General features: G+C 37.0%; 1 protein-coding gene across 1 annotated transcript; it reads right to left on the reverse strand.

The window, feature by feature from the left end:
- Positions 1-2,094: 2,094 nt before the first annotated feature.
- spi1b (Spi-1 proto-oncogene b) lies at positions 2,095-9,762 on the reverse strand. Its single transcript, XM_072464504.1, has 5 exons — positions 9,610-9,762; positions 9,083-9,173; positions 5,933-6,126; positions 3,553-3,685; positions 2,095-2,885 (listed from the first exon to the last, which is right to left on the reverse strand). Exons 1-5 carry the CDS (start codon positions 9,649-9,651, stop codon positions 2,578-2,580), a joined length of 768 nt encoding a protein of 255 aa, XP_072320605.1. The 5' UTR covers positions 9,652-9,762; the 3' UTR covers positions 2,095-2,577.
- Positions 9,763-17,723: the final 7,961 nt, after the last annotated feature.

The following is a 17,723-nucleotide window of genomic DNA, read 5'->3' on the forward strand; positions in this document are numbered from 1 at the left end:
GTACTTATTTGAAACATGGGGCTCTGCGTGAGTGTTGTAACCACATTTCACTGGAGGGATTTCCTCTGTTATCTTTATCTGCACCACGACAACTCACTTCCTGTCTGGCCACTGTCTGCGCCTCCCAAAAATACGACCAAACTCCAACGTCTATTTATGCAGCTCGTGTTGTAGCCAGCAATAGAGTTTACTGGAAGATTTTATTTTAGAAGTTTTAATTTGAACGTTTGCAATTTATCACAGTTTATCATATCGTTTATGCACGGAATAAAACATCTAAATTATACTGTGGTAAATGTGTTTTTCTTTTGTTTATGATGAGTGCAACTTGAGCTGTGATTATACTCAGTTTTCAGATGCTAAAATAAGACTCACTTAGCACTGGCATTGTTTACAGACTGCTCATTAGCGAGTGTGAGCGTTTGGCTGCCGTGAGTTGCCGTGATGTTTCCTTCTTACAGGTGTTTGTGCTGGGCCAGGTATTTACCACACACACAAGGTAGAAGATAAAAAGTACACAAAACACAGTGCGGTGTATGAAAAGTATGCAAACTGTATTTTCTGTGCTCACGAAGAAAGACTTGGCAAACAATATTGTAATATCAAAAGGTGTAGTTGAATTGAATAATAATAAAGATGCATTTATGTATTTGTTTTCCTTATTAGCTTCTGTATTTGGGATTTCACAGCAAAATATCAGTGTTATTATGTAGTTATTAAAATATCAGTGTTATTATGTAGAATTATTAAAATATCAGTGTTAGTATGTAGAATTATTAAAATATCACAGTTATTATGTAGTTATTAAAATATAAGATTTATTATGTAGAGTTATTAAAATATCAGTGTTGTTATGTAGTTATTAAAATATCAGTTATTAATATATCAGTGTTATTATGTAGAGTTATTAAAATATCAGCGTTATTATGTAGAGTTATTAAAATATCAGATTTATTATGTAGGGTTATTAAAATATCAGTTATTGAGATATCAGTGTTATTATGTAGTTATTAAAATATCAGTTATTAAGATATCAGTGTTATCAAAATATCAGTGTTATTATATAGAGTTATTAAGATATCAGTGTTATTATGTAGTTATTAAAATATCAGTTATTAAGATATCAGTCTTATTATGTAGAGTTATTAAAATATCAGTTATTAAAATATCAGTGTTATCAAAATATCAGTGTTATTATATAGAGTTATTAAGATATCAGTGTTATTATGTAGTAATTAAAATATCAGCGTTATCAAAATATCAGTGTTATTATGTAGAGTTATTAAAATATCAGTGTTATTATGTAGAGTTATTAAGATATCAGTGTTGTTATGTAGAGTTATTAAAATATCAGAGTTATTATGTAGAGTTATTAAAATATCGGTGTTATTATGTAGTTATTAAAATATCAGTTATTAAGATATCAGTGTTATTATGTAGAGTTATTAAAATATCAGTGTTATTAAAATATCAGTGTTGTTATGTAGAGTTATTAAAGTATCAGTGTTATTATGTAGAGCTCTTAACCCTAATTCCTGTGTATCGAGGCTTGTGAGCGCTCAAACTCATAATCCTCTCTGATTAGAATGGTTTTGTTTTAATCATCCCTCTTTTATACATGTTGGTGTTATTATTATTAGTGTGTGCATCCTTTTCTGTAGCTGTTTGTCGTGGCCTTTGACACCATGGCCTTGTGTGTTTCACCTGTGCAGCTCAGTGACACCTCGCCCACTGAGGGGAGCTGTTGGCTCTGCAGGGACGCCACACGCTTCTGGATTTGAAAACCTTTGGCAAGTTGTCCCTCGCTCTCCCTGGAGGTTCCCTCTTTCAATCGGGTGTTTGATAAAGGAATCTTTGTCTTTTAAATGGCTGTAAAGTTTAATGAACAATGGTGTGAAAGCTTTAGAGAATTTCAAACTTGACAACACTATTCACCTCAAATGAGCCAGCGGTACAGTACAGTTTTACTACTTTACTACAACAACATTGACCTTAATCATAAACACAATCATTTCAATACACCACAGTATTTGAAAGTCCATGTTTTTGAAGTCACCCAATTCCCATTAAAGGTCAGGTTACATTTGGCTCGAGTGACTTTGGGCCTGATGCGAAACATTGTGGGAAAAAAACAGCTTTATACAGACACAACTGCAGGACACACACTATGATAATTTATGTACAATATTATATTTTACACATCTCTAGCGCGTAAAGCCAGAGCAAGATTTCTACTTTTAATAGCACTTAAAATAATCTCTAAAATGTTTTACTCTGAAACATTTCTGCATCCTAATAAAATGCTCCATTGTGGATAATGTTACTGTACAGTATAATGCTATGTACATAATGCTAAAATGCTTAACAGCTGAAATGAATGGATTATGTCAAATTACTTGAATTGAGATAATTAAATTTTGTGTAGTTTCATAGATTTTAGTATTTAGCAACAAAATGTACATATTGGCCCAATGAATAAAAATTAAACTGCTCCAAACTACCCAAAGCTCTCTAAATGTAAGTAATTGTATCTTGTAATAGATAGTACATATTGTTAACTCTCTCTGGTGTGTGCGACTAATGTTTCCTGTCCAGATGGATCTTTCCCAACACCTCGTCGCTGAATTGATACGTCAGCTTCTTCTTGATCTTCTTCACCTCTCCAGTTTTGCCGTAGTTACGCAAAGCCCGCGCCATTTTCTGATATGTCATTTTTTTGCGGTTGCCCTTCTGGATGCCCCAGCGGTGAGCGAGGGCCTCTTTGTGCTTGGACGAGAACTGGAACGTGCCTTTGTCCCGGTCAACCCACCAAACACTGTCCTTCATGTCGCCGTTTCGCAACAGGTCCAAAAGAAACTGGTACAGGCGGATCTTCTTTTTGTTGCCTGGAGTGAATAAACAAATAAGTCAAATGTATTTTTACACTAAACACTAAGTGGGGACCATAAATCATCCGTCTGCTTCTTAATCAGTTACTGTCGTGATGTCCAATGAGTCATTTTCTTTTTTTTACATTTATATTTCTCTTGTACGTGTCAGTACTCCATAGTGTCTCATTACCGGAGTATTACCCGTACATACTTCAATAAATGAAGTCAGAAACGTTTTTTTATTGGAGCAATACATTACTTGTGTGAAATGTATCAAAGCAACTGAACCTTCATTGTTTTTTACACACTGCCGCCATATTGGTTCTAGTTGCTTATGTAAACTTGAAAGGAAACCTGCATCAACTGCCTAAATTATCAGTATTAATCAGTTTTTAGATCATTTTGAGCTTTCACTTCTTGGATTAGTAGTATACGCTACAGTCCACAAAAAACACTTTTTTCCCCTCCAAACTGTGTTCATCGCATCTTAGGATCATTCTCCAGAGCAGACTTTAGTCTCACTTTAATCATCAAAATAAAAGTATCATTAAAAAGTCTCAAATAATGGTAACATTTGAATGAATTAAGCTGCCAATTGTCTCGAAACTCATGTCGACTGCCTTAAATAACATAACATTGTGTATTTGTTTTTAGCGACCCCGGCTGACCCTTTGCCCCGTACCGAGTTCTCCGACGAGGTACGGCAGCCGGTCCCGGTGGCACTCTTCGTCGGACACCTCCAGAGTCCTGTTGTCTTCATCGTCGGAGCTGCGCTGTGAGAGCTGAGGATACACCGCCCGAGAATAGTAGGCCACCTGTGACACGCAAAGGCTCTTTTAAGCTTTTGAGGTTCGTTTCAATCATTCTTTCATTCATATTCTACCGCTTGTCCCCAAATGTATTGTTATTGACAAAATGACATTAGAGCATCAATCAGTCAATCAACATATCTATAATATAATACAGGTGCTTTGCTTTTGTCCAGCTACATTTAGCCAGGACGCTCGCAAAATGTCAAGGAGTTTTTAATCCTGGTTAATTAAAGGTTAAAAAAAAGAAGACTCTTTCAATTGTTTTGCTGTTTGTGTTTGTCTGGAATGCATTTTTACTTGAAAATGCATTAAAAAGAGAGTAAAGTGTCCATAAACGTATTTAACCTTTTGTTCACCAGGAGGTCCCTTGAGATAAGGGGCACCTCGGCAAACTATACAACAGTAATTAAACAGCTAGAATAACATCTGCACATTTCACTTAAACTCTTCTTAAAATGTGCTATCTGTGTCCCCAGAGACGAGGTAAACATCAAATCAAACATAGATTTTACTGAGAACTACTGAGAACAATTGTAATGTCAATTTATCCAAAACATGATGGACAAGTTGCAGCTCCGTGAGTGAACTCCATTTACTGAGACAGAAGAAACAGTCATGAAGCAGGTGAAGGCGCGGGTTCAAATGTGACGGTAATTCCTATTTGAAACCAGCAAGAGGCTTCACACGGTTCCTTTAAGCAAAGCGATCATGTGGAACAAGCTCACGAAGCTGCAGAGAGTTTTAAATAAAACAACAACTTTTCTTTCAAAGTTTAAATGACCTCTGTTTAGGTGACCGATAAATAAAGTTTTGATATCAGTTGAGATTAACCAACGCTTGAGTGCAATACCGCAAACGTCTGTTTCCATGGAGAAGTTATTTAAACCGCAGATGAAACATGACATGAAACATTTTCCTTCTTTATTTCACAGTAGATCAATTTAATTGACTGTCGACGGCTTGGCAACCGTCTAAAGCGTTTCATGATCTTAACAAATACATGTATAATAATAAGTAAACACACGCAGCATTTTAACAGTGTTGGGTGGCAGTTATTCACAGTTGTGTGTGGGCTGAACTAAATTTACCCGGTTACAGTAAGAGGAGCACGTTTCTGCATGGGCTGTGATGTGTGGTCGCTGTATGCCTGGGTGGGCAACACTTTATCAGTGGAAACGCTTGAAATTTAGTGAAAGCGGCAGTTTGCACATTTTAAGGCTGCGTTTTACACATTATAATGCAGCAGCAGCGCTTCTGTGTTCACTGTGTTTTAAGCACACCCACCCCACACCGAATTGTCCAATAATATGAGATTCTGAGAAAGGCTAGGCTGCTTTTTTAATTTTTTCTTTTAATCAAAAATACCACGAAACAAGACAATACAATAACGCAATGACAAAAAAACAAAACATCAACTAACTTTTTACAGTATTTGCCCACGCACTGGAGAGTAAGAGGTTCAAACAGACTTGATAAATGAGTAATAAATGAGTGACGAAAAATAAAGTTGCGACAACTATTTCACCACGTTTGGCAACTCATACTGTCCGATGTCCAATATAAGATTTTTAGAGTTCAGAATTGGTCTCTCTCCATGTATTGACAGTGGCACAGAGGATTAAGTATTTGCCCACTCACTGGAGGGTAACAGGTTCAGATAATTAAATTTTTTGGGCAAGACATGGAGCGAAACAGACTAAATGAATAATCTGTGAAAGAAATGAAAGTTGTTTCCACTCTTTCATTTGTTCCATCATTTATCAATTCAGAAATATCTTTAGACAAATACTTTTATGTAGTAATAGTTATGTAGTTAAGTCCCTTTTTTAAACTCAAATCTGTAAAGATCTGTATTTAATTTGTTTTTTAACAGTACATACTTTTTACTTTTACTGCAGTATTTCAGAGCAGGAATCTGTGCTTTTCTGAACTGGACTGAAGTAGAGAGTACTTTTTTGATTGGTCATTTTAGGCACATTCATGGTGACATTTTGAGTTCCAGTACCAGCTTCGAACAAACACAAACAGACTCATAAATTATCCAGAAATATTTAGATTTTGCACAATTATTTATCAAAATCACAAAATTTAACTCAATTTTCCAAACCTCTGTGAAATACTTTTTTCACTCTTTAAAGTACATTTTCAAACGAGTTCTTCAAAACAATGACTCAAGTAGATGTTTCATGTGATAGATTTACTGCACATGTCTCTGTACTTTTACTCAACACACACATGAAGAATACTCACAGGCTGCTGCAGGACATGGGGGTGGGCGCCCAGGTTGGGGTCCAGCAGGTTGTCGGGGTCGTAGTGAATGGCGTCGTGCCTGATGAGCGTCGGGTGAAGCGACTGGACGCTCTGTAACTCTGTGAAATTGGTCTCTGGGAGGGTTTCGAACTCCACTGAATGAACCTGAGGGTGAGTGTGGTACTCCCAGTGATCTGCACACAACACGACAACAGACGTTTGTCCACTGTGGGAACCGAGATACGAGGACACGCAACAGCAGCTTACAGCATATTATTTTATGCACTAAAGGGCATTCAATAACTCAAGCTTTTAGGCCTACACAGAAAGTTCCAAGCGACGTTTTACTTTCTTGGATCAATAAAGTATGTATCTATCTTGACAAGTATAATTTGTCCGAACTATTTTTGATTCACAATCATTAACCAAACAGCAATGAAATCCTTTGTTCATTCACACAAACCATCATTTGTCTACGGGAATAGCTTTAATAAATAATAATAATAATAATAAATATAGCCGCAAGCGGCAATGATCGGCCCTCGCCACGCATGATCGGCCCTCGCCTCGACAATTGGGGCGCTTACGCGCCCCAATTGTCCTTTTATTACGCCTACTGCTGAATCTGTGACACTGTCACATCTTCTCCCCTTTGTTTTACCATCAAAAAGCAATTTTATTTTGAATTCTTGGCAAAATGTGCGGCTTTGCTGCACCGTGACTCTTTGAATAAAAATGTGGATAACTTTTGACGGTTCACCCCTGAAGATGAGTCTCACCAAATTTCAAGTTAATAGGGCTAACGCCCTGGGAGGAGTTTGTGAAAGTCTAAAGTGTAAACATGTTCTGGCGATTTCCCCATTGGAATAACATGGGAGGTTTTGGTCATCGTTACGGCAAAACCATAACAATTATGACATGGGTCTCATTGACTTTTTTGATGGGGATGCCAAAATTGAGTTGTGTGTCAAATTTCATAAAATTTCGCAAAACTAAACATTTAACCTCCATATAAAATCTGTAGGGGGCGCTGTGGCGCCAAATAAATTTATTTCACTTCAAGTACGTTTAGCGCAAAGAGTTTAACAACTGATTCTAATTTGACGCAATTCGGACTTTATCTGTGCAAACGGCAGAAATGTTAAATTTGGGAGATTTCTGAAATTCTTGCTACAGTTTGCGGCTTCGCCGCACCGAGACCGTGACAGGTATCAATGTAATTTGAATAACTTTTGATGTCCCACTCCTCAGTAGCATTTTCACCAAATTTCAGCTTTTTAGGGCCAACGCCCTGGGAGGAGTTTGTAAAAGTAAGACGTTTGGAAAAACTCCCAAGTCATAATTAGCCATTTTTGAAGCAATATGGCCAACATTTGGTTGGGCGGACGGCGTTGCCGTGATAATATTTTTTACTTCTCTTGTCACCATCTACCTCTGCGCCAAATTTCATGATTCTACGATAAGATTTTTTTTGGGTCATTTTCTATCTTAATGCATTTTTGGTACATTTGAGGGCGCTGACACGCCAATTTTTTTAATTTTAGAAAAGTGAGATAGCCAGAATGTAAGGAGGCACGATTTTTGTGACTTTTCGTCAATGTTCACTGGGTGAAAAATAGGGGGGTTGGTCCCGAGAAGAAGAAGAAGAAGAAGAAGAAGAAGAATATTCCGATGCGAAAACAATGTTTCCCATTTTTCAAATATCATAAACAATACATTTTCGGAAAGCGCTCGCGCTTTCCTACCTCATGGTGTGGGTCCCTGGTCACTGACGGGTACTTTCGTTAATTTTGAGTGGGCTCCGCCCACTTTGTGTCTTTGGCCCTCTATACAGTAATAATGTTCAATTTTTGCATTACATGCTTATATGCACGGAACATGCAAGAGATGGGGAACGTATTTGTGAGCTACTTAGCGCAAATGAGTGCTTTATATGTAAAGTGCTCGTTTAGTGCGCACTTTTGCACGGGCTTCGCCCGTTTACAACGGTAATGTTCCATTTTCCTACAACTAATTAGTATGCACGGGGCGTGCATGAGTGAAGGAGTGCGTTAGTGAGTGTTTGGAAGTGGGCGAGCGCTTCGCGCTCGATTTCGTGCGCACTATGTGCGCACTTTCGCAGCCGTGCTTCGCACGGCCTTACGAGACTAATAGGCCTCTCGCCAGCTTGTGGCGCTCGGGCCTAATAATTTGACTATGATTTGACATAAAAGTTCAGAAAAAAGCACTTTGCATTTAGGTTTTCGTTTTTTGAAGTAGAGATTGAATTGAATTGACTTTTTGGATTCTTACGATTATTATTTAGTTCAGATGATATTGAAGCATCTTTATCATTTAACCTCTTTATCTTGACTTTTCAAACTAACTAATGGCATATACATTGCTAATATACTGTACATTGGCATTTCCTTCTTTTTATGCACAGTACAAGGCTGTTACTCAAACAAAATGTAGGTTTAAATAAATATTAACATTTAATGTACATGTTTTTGAACATCTGCCTGGTCACAGAACAGCACTGAGCTCAGCATGAAGCTCTTTCCTGTTTGTTTTTGCACTTCTTTTGCCACGAGGACTTTTTCAAAATGTGTCATAGCTTTTTCATAAAGAAATATTAACCCCTAAAATCAAAATAAACTATTTTTGTTATTACTATTTTAAGTAGAGCGATACATTTCCACTTTAGTCAGCGTTGTTAAATCAAGGCATACTTTTTTTACATAAAAAAAAAAAGAAGTGTTTCCCAAAATGTTATTTAAGCTCCAGGTAAAACATCAGAGAACTCAATACAATTTTAATGTGCTATTTAGGTTTATTTATACACAAAACCGTTGATGAGTAGAGAAAGTAAAGCACCTTTCTTGTGTCAAAATAAACCCTTGGGAAAAGATGTCTTAAATGTGTCTCGGGCGAAACAAATGGCATCTGTTTCCTGTGCATGGTTCTGCAGCAGGCGCTTTAATATCGAAAAGATACTGTCACAGTCAACTCACAATGTATTTAAAGATCAAAATGCCTTGTACCCTTCGGCCAGTAACCAGCCGCAACATTGGAAACAGCAGATCTCAACACATATTCTTACCTTCTATGAAAATATGGCATTTAAAGTTGAGCAAACGTGCAATAAAAGCATACAAAAGTCAAACTCACCAGACTGGATATCTGTCTCGAGCACATACGGGTTGTAATATTCGGCCATTGGATGTCGGTAAATCTCTGGGTCATACATTTCTTCGGAGGGCTAAAAGGCAGTGAATTTGCATATCAGTATATCACAAAGTCGCAATAAACAAAGAATCACAAAATACAATAACAATGTTTATTCTTATACTTTATTGAATTGTGTCTTTATTGCCAGTTCGTCATTTCCAAAATTAATAAAGCCTTTGTCATCTTCCACGTCTCTCTAAAGAGTCGATTACCATTTTCGGGGTTGACGGTTTTGAAACCCAAACTCAGTAGTAGTTTCAATTTCATGTTTCCCCTGGTTCATTGTGTATAAATATATATTTTTTTAACCAGAAACCAATACCCAAGAAGGTTTTTAAGTCGAATGGCAGAATAAGATCAGAGGCGCAACATTTTGAAACTGAAACGATAGCACGGAACAGAAATAGAATTTAGGGAGTTGAGTGAAATATAGTTTGTATTTTGGTAAAATGTTGAATTGTACTTACAGGGGGGATGAGGTAGCTCTCCATTCTGTACGGATGCAACATGGAGACCTGTAGTCCAACGACCAGACTCACGAGATGCTCAGGCAAATTGCTCTCACAACCTTTCAAAACTTTTGTGGCTCCATTGCACAATATTTCAAAATTTCCTCTCAGTCAACGTCAAACCAGAATTGTGTCTCTGCCTGAATCTGCAGTTGTATCTGTGGAACTCGGAGGCCTGTAGATGTGTTTTAACCCCGAGAAATTACCCCGGGCCGACGCTGGACTGACAAACGAATGGGGAACTTCTGACTTCTGTAAATGTGTGTGGGTGGGAGCATTGGAGTGCGTCTGCCACTGGCTTTTGGTCATTGATGAAACTTTTATCAGGGTCTTAATGCTGTGCTCGCCTCAAACAGCCAATCAGAGGCGAGTCAAGCAATCCCCCACAAAGAGGCTGTAAAATACAGGGGGGGGGGCAATTAATCGAGATAAAGACACTTTCTCAATCCACATTTATTTGTAGGGCACAATTGGTACAAAATGCAATTGAAAATGCTTTACAGACATTTAAAACACATTGAAATTGCAATACAAATGCTTTAAAATTACAATGCAATAAAATACAAGCAAAGAAAAACATAAAGAGTTAGTAATTTATTTGTGTTGCCAAATGATTTCATTAAAAAAAAAACAATTTGAGACAAAAATAAATAAAAAAAATACTTGAACAATCAATTGCACTGACAGTGTGTTGTTGTTGTTGTTGTTTTTGCCAAGTATTACTTCAACAGACTTTGTAGTTTGACAATAAGCGTTATGTTTTATTAGTCAAGATGGAGTTTGCTTGCGTAAAAACACACAAATGCACGTGCAGACTGTCAAGAATTTGTCAAAAATGCCCTATACCTCAATAGTGGAGTTGGCGTACTTCCCTTGGTCTTTTTAGCCCTTTCTAGCGTCATCAAAGGCTGTTGTGCTTTAAATGTACTGTAACAGTGGCTGACAACTGTATGATAAGATACTTGTGCCTGTGTCGTCAGATGACTGCGATGTGGTGGTCCTGGTTATCATTCCCTGTTTGATAACCAAACAGGGAAGATACGGATGCCACAGCAGCAGCTGCATCTCTATGGGTCCATGATGAAGCATGGTTTGTGAAAGCTGTTTGACTAATGTGGTTTCTCAATGCGTTTAGCAGAGGGGGACATCACCGATGATGGCTGGCAACTATAAATACAAAGAAACAGGACAAAATGGGACCTTTCCTGAAAAGTATTTGAAGGATCTTGAGCTTTATCGGACCATGTGGTAATATATAGAAAGTGCTATTATTTTTTTTATTTTTTTTTATTACCATCTATTGTTTGAAAAAGAGCATTTTACTATTATTGGTAACATTCCTTAGTATCAAAATTGTGTTCAAAATGTTCATATTGGGACAACATTATCACAAACCAAAGACAACAAGATTATTCAGATAATGGATAATTATGATTATTCAGGTCACAATATAATCATAAGAAATGAAGCAGCTACTTGGAAGAGTGACAAAATGTATTAACTCTAAAAACTCTGTCCAGTTCAGAGAATTCAACCTTCTTTTGCTCTGGTCCCTACGTGGATGACTGAGGGATTACACACAACCAAACTAAAACTAATAATAATGATTTTTCCCTCTCCCAAGTGTCTTGGGAGAGGGAAGTCTGGGAGTCCCTGCTTACACTGCTGCCCCCGCGACCCGGCCCCGGATAAGCGGAAGAAGATGGATGGATGGATGGATGTTTTTCTTTTTTTTTTAAAGCATATAAAGCATAAGTAATTCTGTTAAATATGGACTCCAAAAACTTTGTGTGTACTTTATTATTCAGTTTCATGTCATTTACCAGAGAAATTGCACAGTATCAGACCAGTGGTTCCCATAGTGGGGTTTGGGACCGTCCAGGGAGGGTCTCAAAACATGAGCTGGGGGTCGCGAGATTATTTCATAATGTAATTTTTAGATTATGCCACTGTATTACATCTATTTATTGACAAAAGACTGTTTTATTGAGACTGATAACACAATAAAATACTAAAATGTATGCAAATAAACCTAATTTTAAAACTTGAAATGATTACAGTCGGCCTAAAAAGTGTGCGAGCCCCTGTATTAGACAATAGGATTTTTTTTTTTTAAAAAAGAGAGATTTTTACTGTTGTTTGGGCATGGCGTCTATAATGGTTTAAAATTGTTAAATTGTAATGTCTCTTCTCACAATTACCGGTATTGTACTATTAAATATTTATATTGGGACATAATTAGCTGCCTTCACTTGTCTTGGATTGTTAAATGTTGCAGTGGCAGAGAGGAGGAAGTATTTTGTTCTTCATAATTGTTCCGTCAAGTAAAGGTAAAAGTACTCAATAGGACTTGATGGATATTTACTCTGACTACTACTAATCTGCTCTGTGTCTGACTTGCTGCTACTGCAGTAACAGGCATGGAACCACTCTGCTAAAACAATACACAAATACTGTCACTTAAAGGGCAAGTAGCATGTAAACGTGACTTTTTTACCTGTAATCCCGCGGTCAAAATGTCTGTTTTCCCCTACCTCCTATCTCCACCCACTGCCCTGTACTTGCCATTATGAAAGAAATTCGGAGGTTAAAAATGTCACAAAGTCATTTTTCGACAATAAAAACACATCAAATCCACTGTGTGAAATTCCACAATGACGAGGATGTGTTATCAGTTCTGCAGTTTTGAACAGGAAGTCAATGGACCCGTTTCTATTATTAAGCTCTTTTAGATCAATTTTACAGTTTACAATTAATACAATTTAAAACTCGGCTCTACTTCTGATATAATTCAATACTAAGTACGGCCCCAAAAAGCATAAAATGTCATAAAAAATTTAATGGAAATCTTCTCCCAAAAGTAGACCCTGGACCCTGGACCATTAAAAGTATAAAGAGTAATACGTTTGACCTTTATTGAACGAACAGTTCTCAGAAAACAGGATAGAGATCACTGAGAGACACCCGTGAATCATTGTAGACCAAACTCAAATCCACGTTGTGAAGCCGGGACTCTGCTGCACTTAAAGAAATCTGTATACTTATATATGTTCCATGTTATGATAATAATGAGATTGTACATGTACTACTGGTGTTGCTCGTGTTAGAGAAAGACTGCAGCTCCGTGATAAGAGCGCTTCTTAAAATCCAAAATACACTGGATATATTTGTCCTTCTTGTGCTTAATTTGTTTGGGTCAATAAATGCCTCCCTCTGACTTGTGTGGTCAGGCAATATTTAAAACAGAATCAACAGTTTTGCCTGGTTTCTCTTCCCCAATGCAGTTGATACTTCTGATTTTGTTGAACAATTGAGGTATTTATTCTTTAAAATTGTTAAACTACATATTCCAACTCATAGCTTATAAAAAACTACTTTTTGCAAATGATTGGTCTGTACCGCGCACATCTAAAGTCCATATGATGGGTCAGAATACTCATTTCACAAAATCTGGCCCAGTTTTCCTTAGTTTGACAATTTGGTGAAGTTTATAGTTTTACTTCCTCGTTGGACATTGGCAGCTAATAACTGTTAATAACTAGCAACTATACTGTAAACAAGGGCCCGATGGCTTGTATTAATAAAACTAGAATAATGATGGATACTGTCGTCTTGGGATTTTAGGACAAGCAAAAATGTAATGGAAAATAGTGTGAAAACTATAAATGCCATTGAGTAAAGGCTTGAAATTGAGTCGCAGCAAGTCGCAGCAATGCAGAGAACTCCGTCTGTCAGAGCCTGTTTTCACTGAATTATTTATGCATTGATAAATAAAGTATTCCATAGATGAATAATGGCCTTGTGAAAATTTGTACGAGCAAAATGTGTACATTTTTCAGGTTTTCCCATCAGTGTGATACAAGCTCAGTTACAAGATGGCCGCTGGAACTGGATGTCTGTTTCTATAGGTTGCCATGTTGCTTCTAGTTTTATTATACTACATTGACAAGGGCCGAAATGTATGGGATTTATGCCTTTTTTGGTAAATGAATGTTTAAACGGTCAGACGTTTTCTCCTTTGTGCGTAAATGAAGTAATACACTGAAAAAGGCATGTACTTTTACATGCAGCGGAACACTAAAACCAAAAACAAGTGGTACTAAGGTCTCTATCGGCTCTAATCTTCTTTTTTTTTTTAACATCGCTGATTGTGTAACTGTCCTGTTTCTGCCACAGTAGACAAGAAATTCTATAGTGAAACAGTCCAGAAACTGTGACCTATTGATGAAAAGGGGAAGTGACAAACCTTTCAGATTCAGTTCCCTGAAGCTGGACTGAAATGGATGTCTTACTTGAGGCCTGGACACCAGCACTCGGACTTAAAGTTATTAGTAACTTTGACATTATCTAAACCTGACTTTGTACAGATTCTGTTTTTGCTCGTTACAAAAATTCTCTCTCTAATCGCACGTTTCGGGTCAAGTATGAATTGTGGCTAAGTCTTGGAAATGCAAAGATTGTTTGTGTAGTTTTTCATCACAATACTTTTTTTTTTTGCATTAAGACATAAAGTTGAAAAGAAAACCTGTTCACTTTGGTTTCTCTCAATTGGAAGATCATGTGGCCATTTACCAATTTAGCCGTTTGGAGTTTGAGTCTGTGTGTCAACGGATGGAAAAGCCTCACAAATATAGATCAAAACAAACAAATTAGGGGCTTTTCAGGCATTAGACATACCATGCTTATACAATACCAATTGGATAAAATGTATCATATTTAAACATTTGCTCTTTATTTCAAACCAAAGATATTGTGAAAACTGCGTGCTCCTTCACACTCTCACAGTCTGCAGACACTTGCATTGCACCATCGCAAAAACACCACCATTACAAAAATATGAAAATCACATGAGTTTTCCAAATACTTAATATTTATGATATGCTAATTATAACTCATGTATTATCATTATGTTGTCACTACGTCTGAACAATTTAACATGTGCATCACAGGGTTTGGTTATAGAGAGTGTTTATTTGAAATGATGAAGCTGCCTGTTATTACGGTACATTTTTATGTATTGAAACTTATTATTACCGTATTTTCCGGACAATAAGTTGGAAAATACCGTTTTGGTCGGGGTGCAACTTATACTCCAGTGCAACTTATATGTGATATTATTCATTATTTTCACACTTGCAACCACATTTCACATGAGGGCGCTCAAAGGTGCTCTAGACTCTAATCGACGCAGAAGAAGAATCTGCACTTTCTCTGCCTCCGGAATTTGTGGAGTTGTATAGAAATGACACAGAGGAAGAGGAATTCAATGGATTTAGTGATTTGGAGTAATACTAATGCTTTGGTAAACTTTTTAGCATGTTCTTTATGTTATAGTTATCTGAATAACTGTTAATATGTTACGTTAACATATCAGACACTTACAAGAGTTCGACATCTTTGCGTCATGTAGCTGAAGGTGTTATGTTAGCATACACCATGTTCTTTGATCTGATATTATTCTAAATTGCATTTCAAGATGAAATGTCTGTTCTTGGTCTTGGATTTTATCAAATTAATTTCCCCAAAAAATGCGATTTATACTCCAGTGCGACTTATATATGTTTTTTTCTTCTCTATTATGGATTTTTTGGCTGGTGCGACTTATATTCCGGAAAATACGGTATACAGTACATTATTTGCAACGACTGTCAAATCCAAGCCAGCACAGAGCGTCCACTGCCTGAACATATTGCTTTTTGCTACATTTGTGTGTTTAAAGGAGAAACTGGGACCAGCTCCAAAAAACAAACAAAGCCAAAGCTCAAAACTCTTCTTCATTTGTAAAATAGACGTTTAAATAATAAGTTCTGACATCATTATATTTCTGTAATTTAAAGTTGAGCTGGAGCGAGTCAAAATGGTGAAATGTGCTGATTTTTTGACCTGATTTTATTGTTCATATTGCTATAATTACTGGACCTATCCACTTGAAATAAAACCCAGCAAATAGTTCAATGCATTCTCTGTCAGCATAAATAAGCAAAATTGAAATGCTTTTTTCAAAATCACCTCAAAAAGTGGTGCCATTATTCAACTCTAAAGTGTCAGTTGAAAGGAATTTAAGATATGAGATTAATGTTGCAGATTTGTGAACCCAAACAATTAATGATAAGCTCCAACATTTGTGGATTTCTACAGTATTTTAGATATTTCTTTCTAAAACTGTAAATCTCACAAAGAGTGGCATAGGCCCGTGTTCTCTATCTGAGATCATAATATTATTACATTCTAAGACGCAAATGCACCGGATTATCTAAACCAAGACTAATGGTGACGCCACAGGGCCAAGTGACCAGGTCAGATCTGTGGAGTGAATGCATGTTCAGAATGTACATTTTTCAAGCTACTTTTTAATACCATACCGTGTAACATTCCAGGCAAAGCAGAAACACCATCGTCAAACAGATGGTGGACGCCCCAGAAAAGTTTCATGCATGTATTTTAAAGCATAACATAACTTGCAAAATAAGTTGTGTATTAACAACTCTGTTCTTAGCACCGAAAGGTTGAGGTGTTAAATAAGTATATGGGCTTATTCTTATTTGTCCCTGTGAAGTGACACATGCGTAACATGCATATGTGACCAGTGCCCGCTTTTGGGTTTGCCCCATCTCAGACTGTAGCTGTTTTTGACAGTTTTTGGTCTGAATGCAGCCACACGATCTGCATCTGTGAAGCTACTAACCAGCACACATTTACAGTGATAACTTCTGGCCCTATAGCACCCAAAGGTGTCAGCGTCAGGCCTTTATTACAAGAACTAATATGTCCACTGGTGTATGAAAGCGCTGTTATCGCTCATGCTATATTTTGTAAGTTTCCCCACATGCCGTGCTACTCGTGTCTTTGCTGTTTTTCCTGTTATAATTCAAGGCTGTTTGTTGACAGTGACTTGTTTCCAGACTGTGGACTGTCCCCATGTCTGGTGCTGCTGTGGTGACAGCAGGGTCACAAGATGTGGCCACGCGGCTCTGAGGAGGGGAATAGTCACGCATGACCACTGACTGTGGAAAACAGGATACAGGCTACGTTGCAACAGGAAGTCTTGCACTCATCCTCTGCACAACATCAGTTTGACCAGAGTGAGTGCAGCGATGTCCACACTCTGAAACTCCTGTGGCACGGCACACATTTCGAAATCATTCGCACTCAAAATCTTCTAAGAGGTGGTTGAGTAACTGTTCATGAATTTATAAATAAAGACTGTAAATAAATTCAACAGACATAATAATGTATCCCCTAGATGGCATTCTCTCTTCATCTTTCTCTAGAACACTTTCAGAATATGAGGACATGTATTTATTTATTTAACAGGGACAATGCAATCATACATAGTTACAAAACAAAGCTTGTAGCCGATGCGATACATACAATATTTATAGCCAACTCCTGTCCCTGGTTGGGCTTTTCTACACTTTTTACAGATATAAAACATTAAAACACTTTTCCATTTCTTAATATTTTTAAACTAAGACAGTAATATAATATATTCTATTCATACAATCTATTTTCTCAGTTTAGCAACCAACACACATTATCAATGCTTCAATGGAATAAGTACAACCAACAAATTCCTAAATGAACAATTTTTTAAGATGCGAACACACATCTACTGTTTTTATTCTGTTTTTAAATGCATAAACTAATAATAAATCGAATCATAAACTACTTAACATAACATCCTATATTTAGAGTCAGTGGAAAGAGGGAAACGCCCACCGTTCAGCAGACTTGAAGAGGCTTTGGTCCTACCGTCTCGTTGCACCAGTGAAGAACAGAAAAGACATCCACAGAGGAGCTGTTGTTCTACTGAAAGACAATTGTCAAAGGTGGTTGAACTTTTCAGGCTTTGTATGTATCTCTGAATTAACAGGGGAACTAAAAACTTCCTTAATTCTACCAATTTAGGCTGGTGCCATAAGGCTTCTCCTTCTTCTCCTTCCCCATTAAAACAAGAAGGTGACCTAAACTTCCTATTTGAAGGTTTATGCTTCAATATTTCAGTGCAATCCATTTGACATAATATGCAACATTATTGATATTTTTATTAAATATAAAAAAAAAAACTCATG

The sequence above is a fragment of the Eucyclogobius newberryi genome, unplaced genomic scaffold (genome assembly GCF_026437365.1).
Source record: "Eucyclogobius newberryi isolate DKJ021-1_F unplaced genomic scaffold, fEucNew1.0.hap1 SCAF_5, whole genome shotgun sequence".
NCBI classification, from domain to species: domain Eukaryota; kingdom Metazoa; phylum Chordata; class Actinopteri; order Gobiiformes; family Gobiidae; genus Eucyclogobius; species Eucyclogobius newberryi.

Coding starts and splice junctions, on each gene's coding strand:
- spi1b (XM_072464504.1), bottom strand. CDS start 9,651: ATGTTGCATCCGTACAGAATGGAGAGCTACCTCATCCCCCCT. Junction 3,686..5,932: donor CCCATGTCCTGCAGCAGCCT/GTGAGTATTCTT, acceptor TGCGTGTCACAG/GTGGCCTACTATTCTCGGGC. Junction 2,886..3,552: donor GTACCTCGTCGGAGAACTCG/GTACGGGGCAAA, acceptor TATTCACTCCAG/GCAACAAAAAGAAGATCCGC.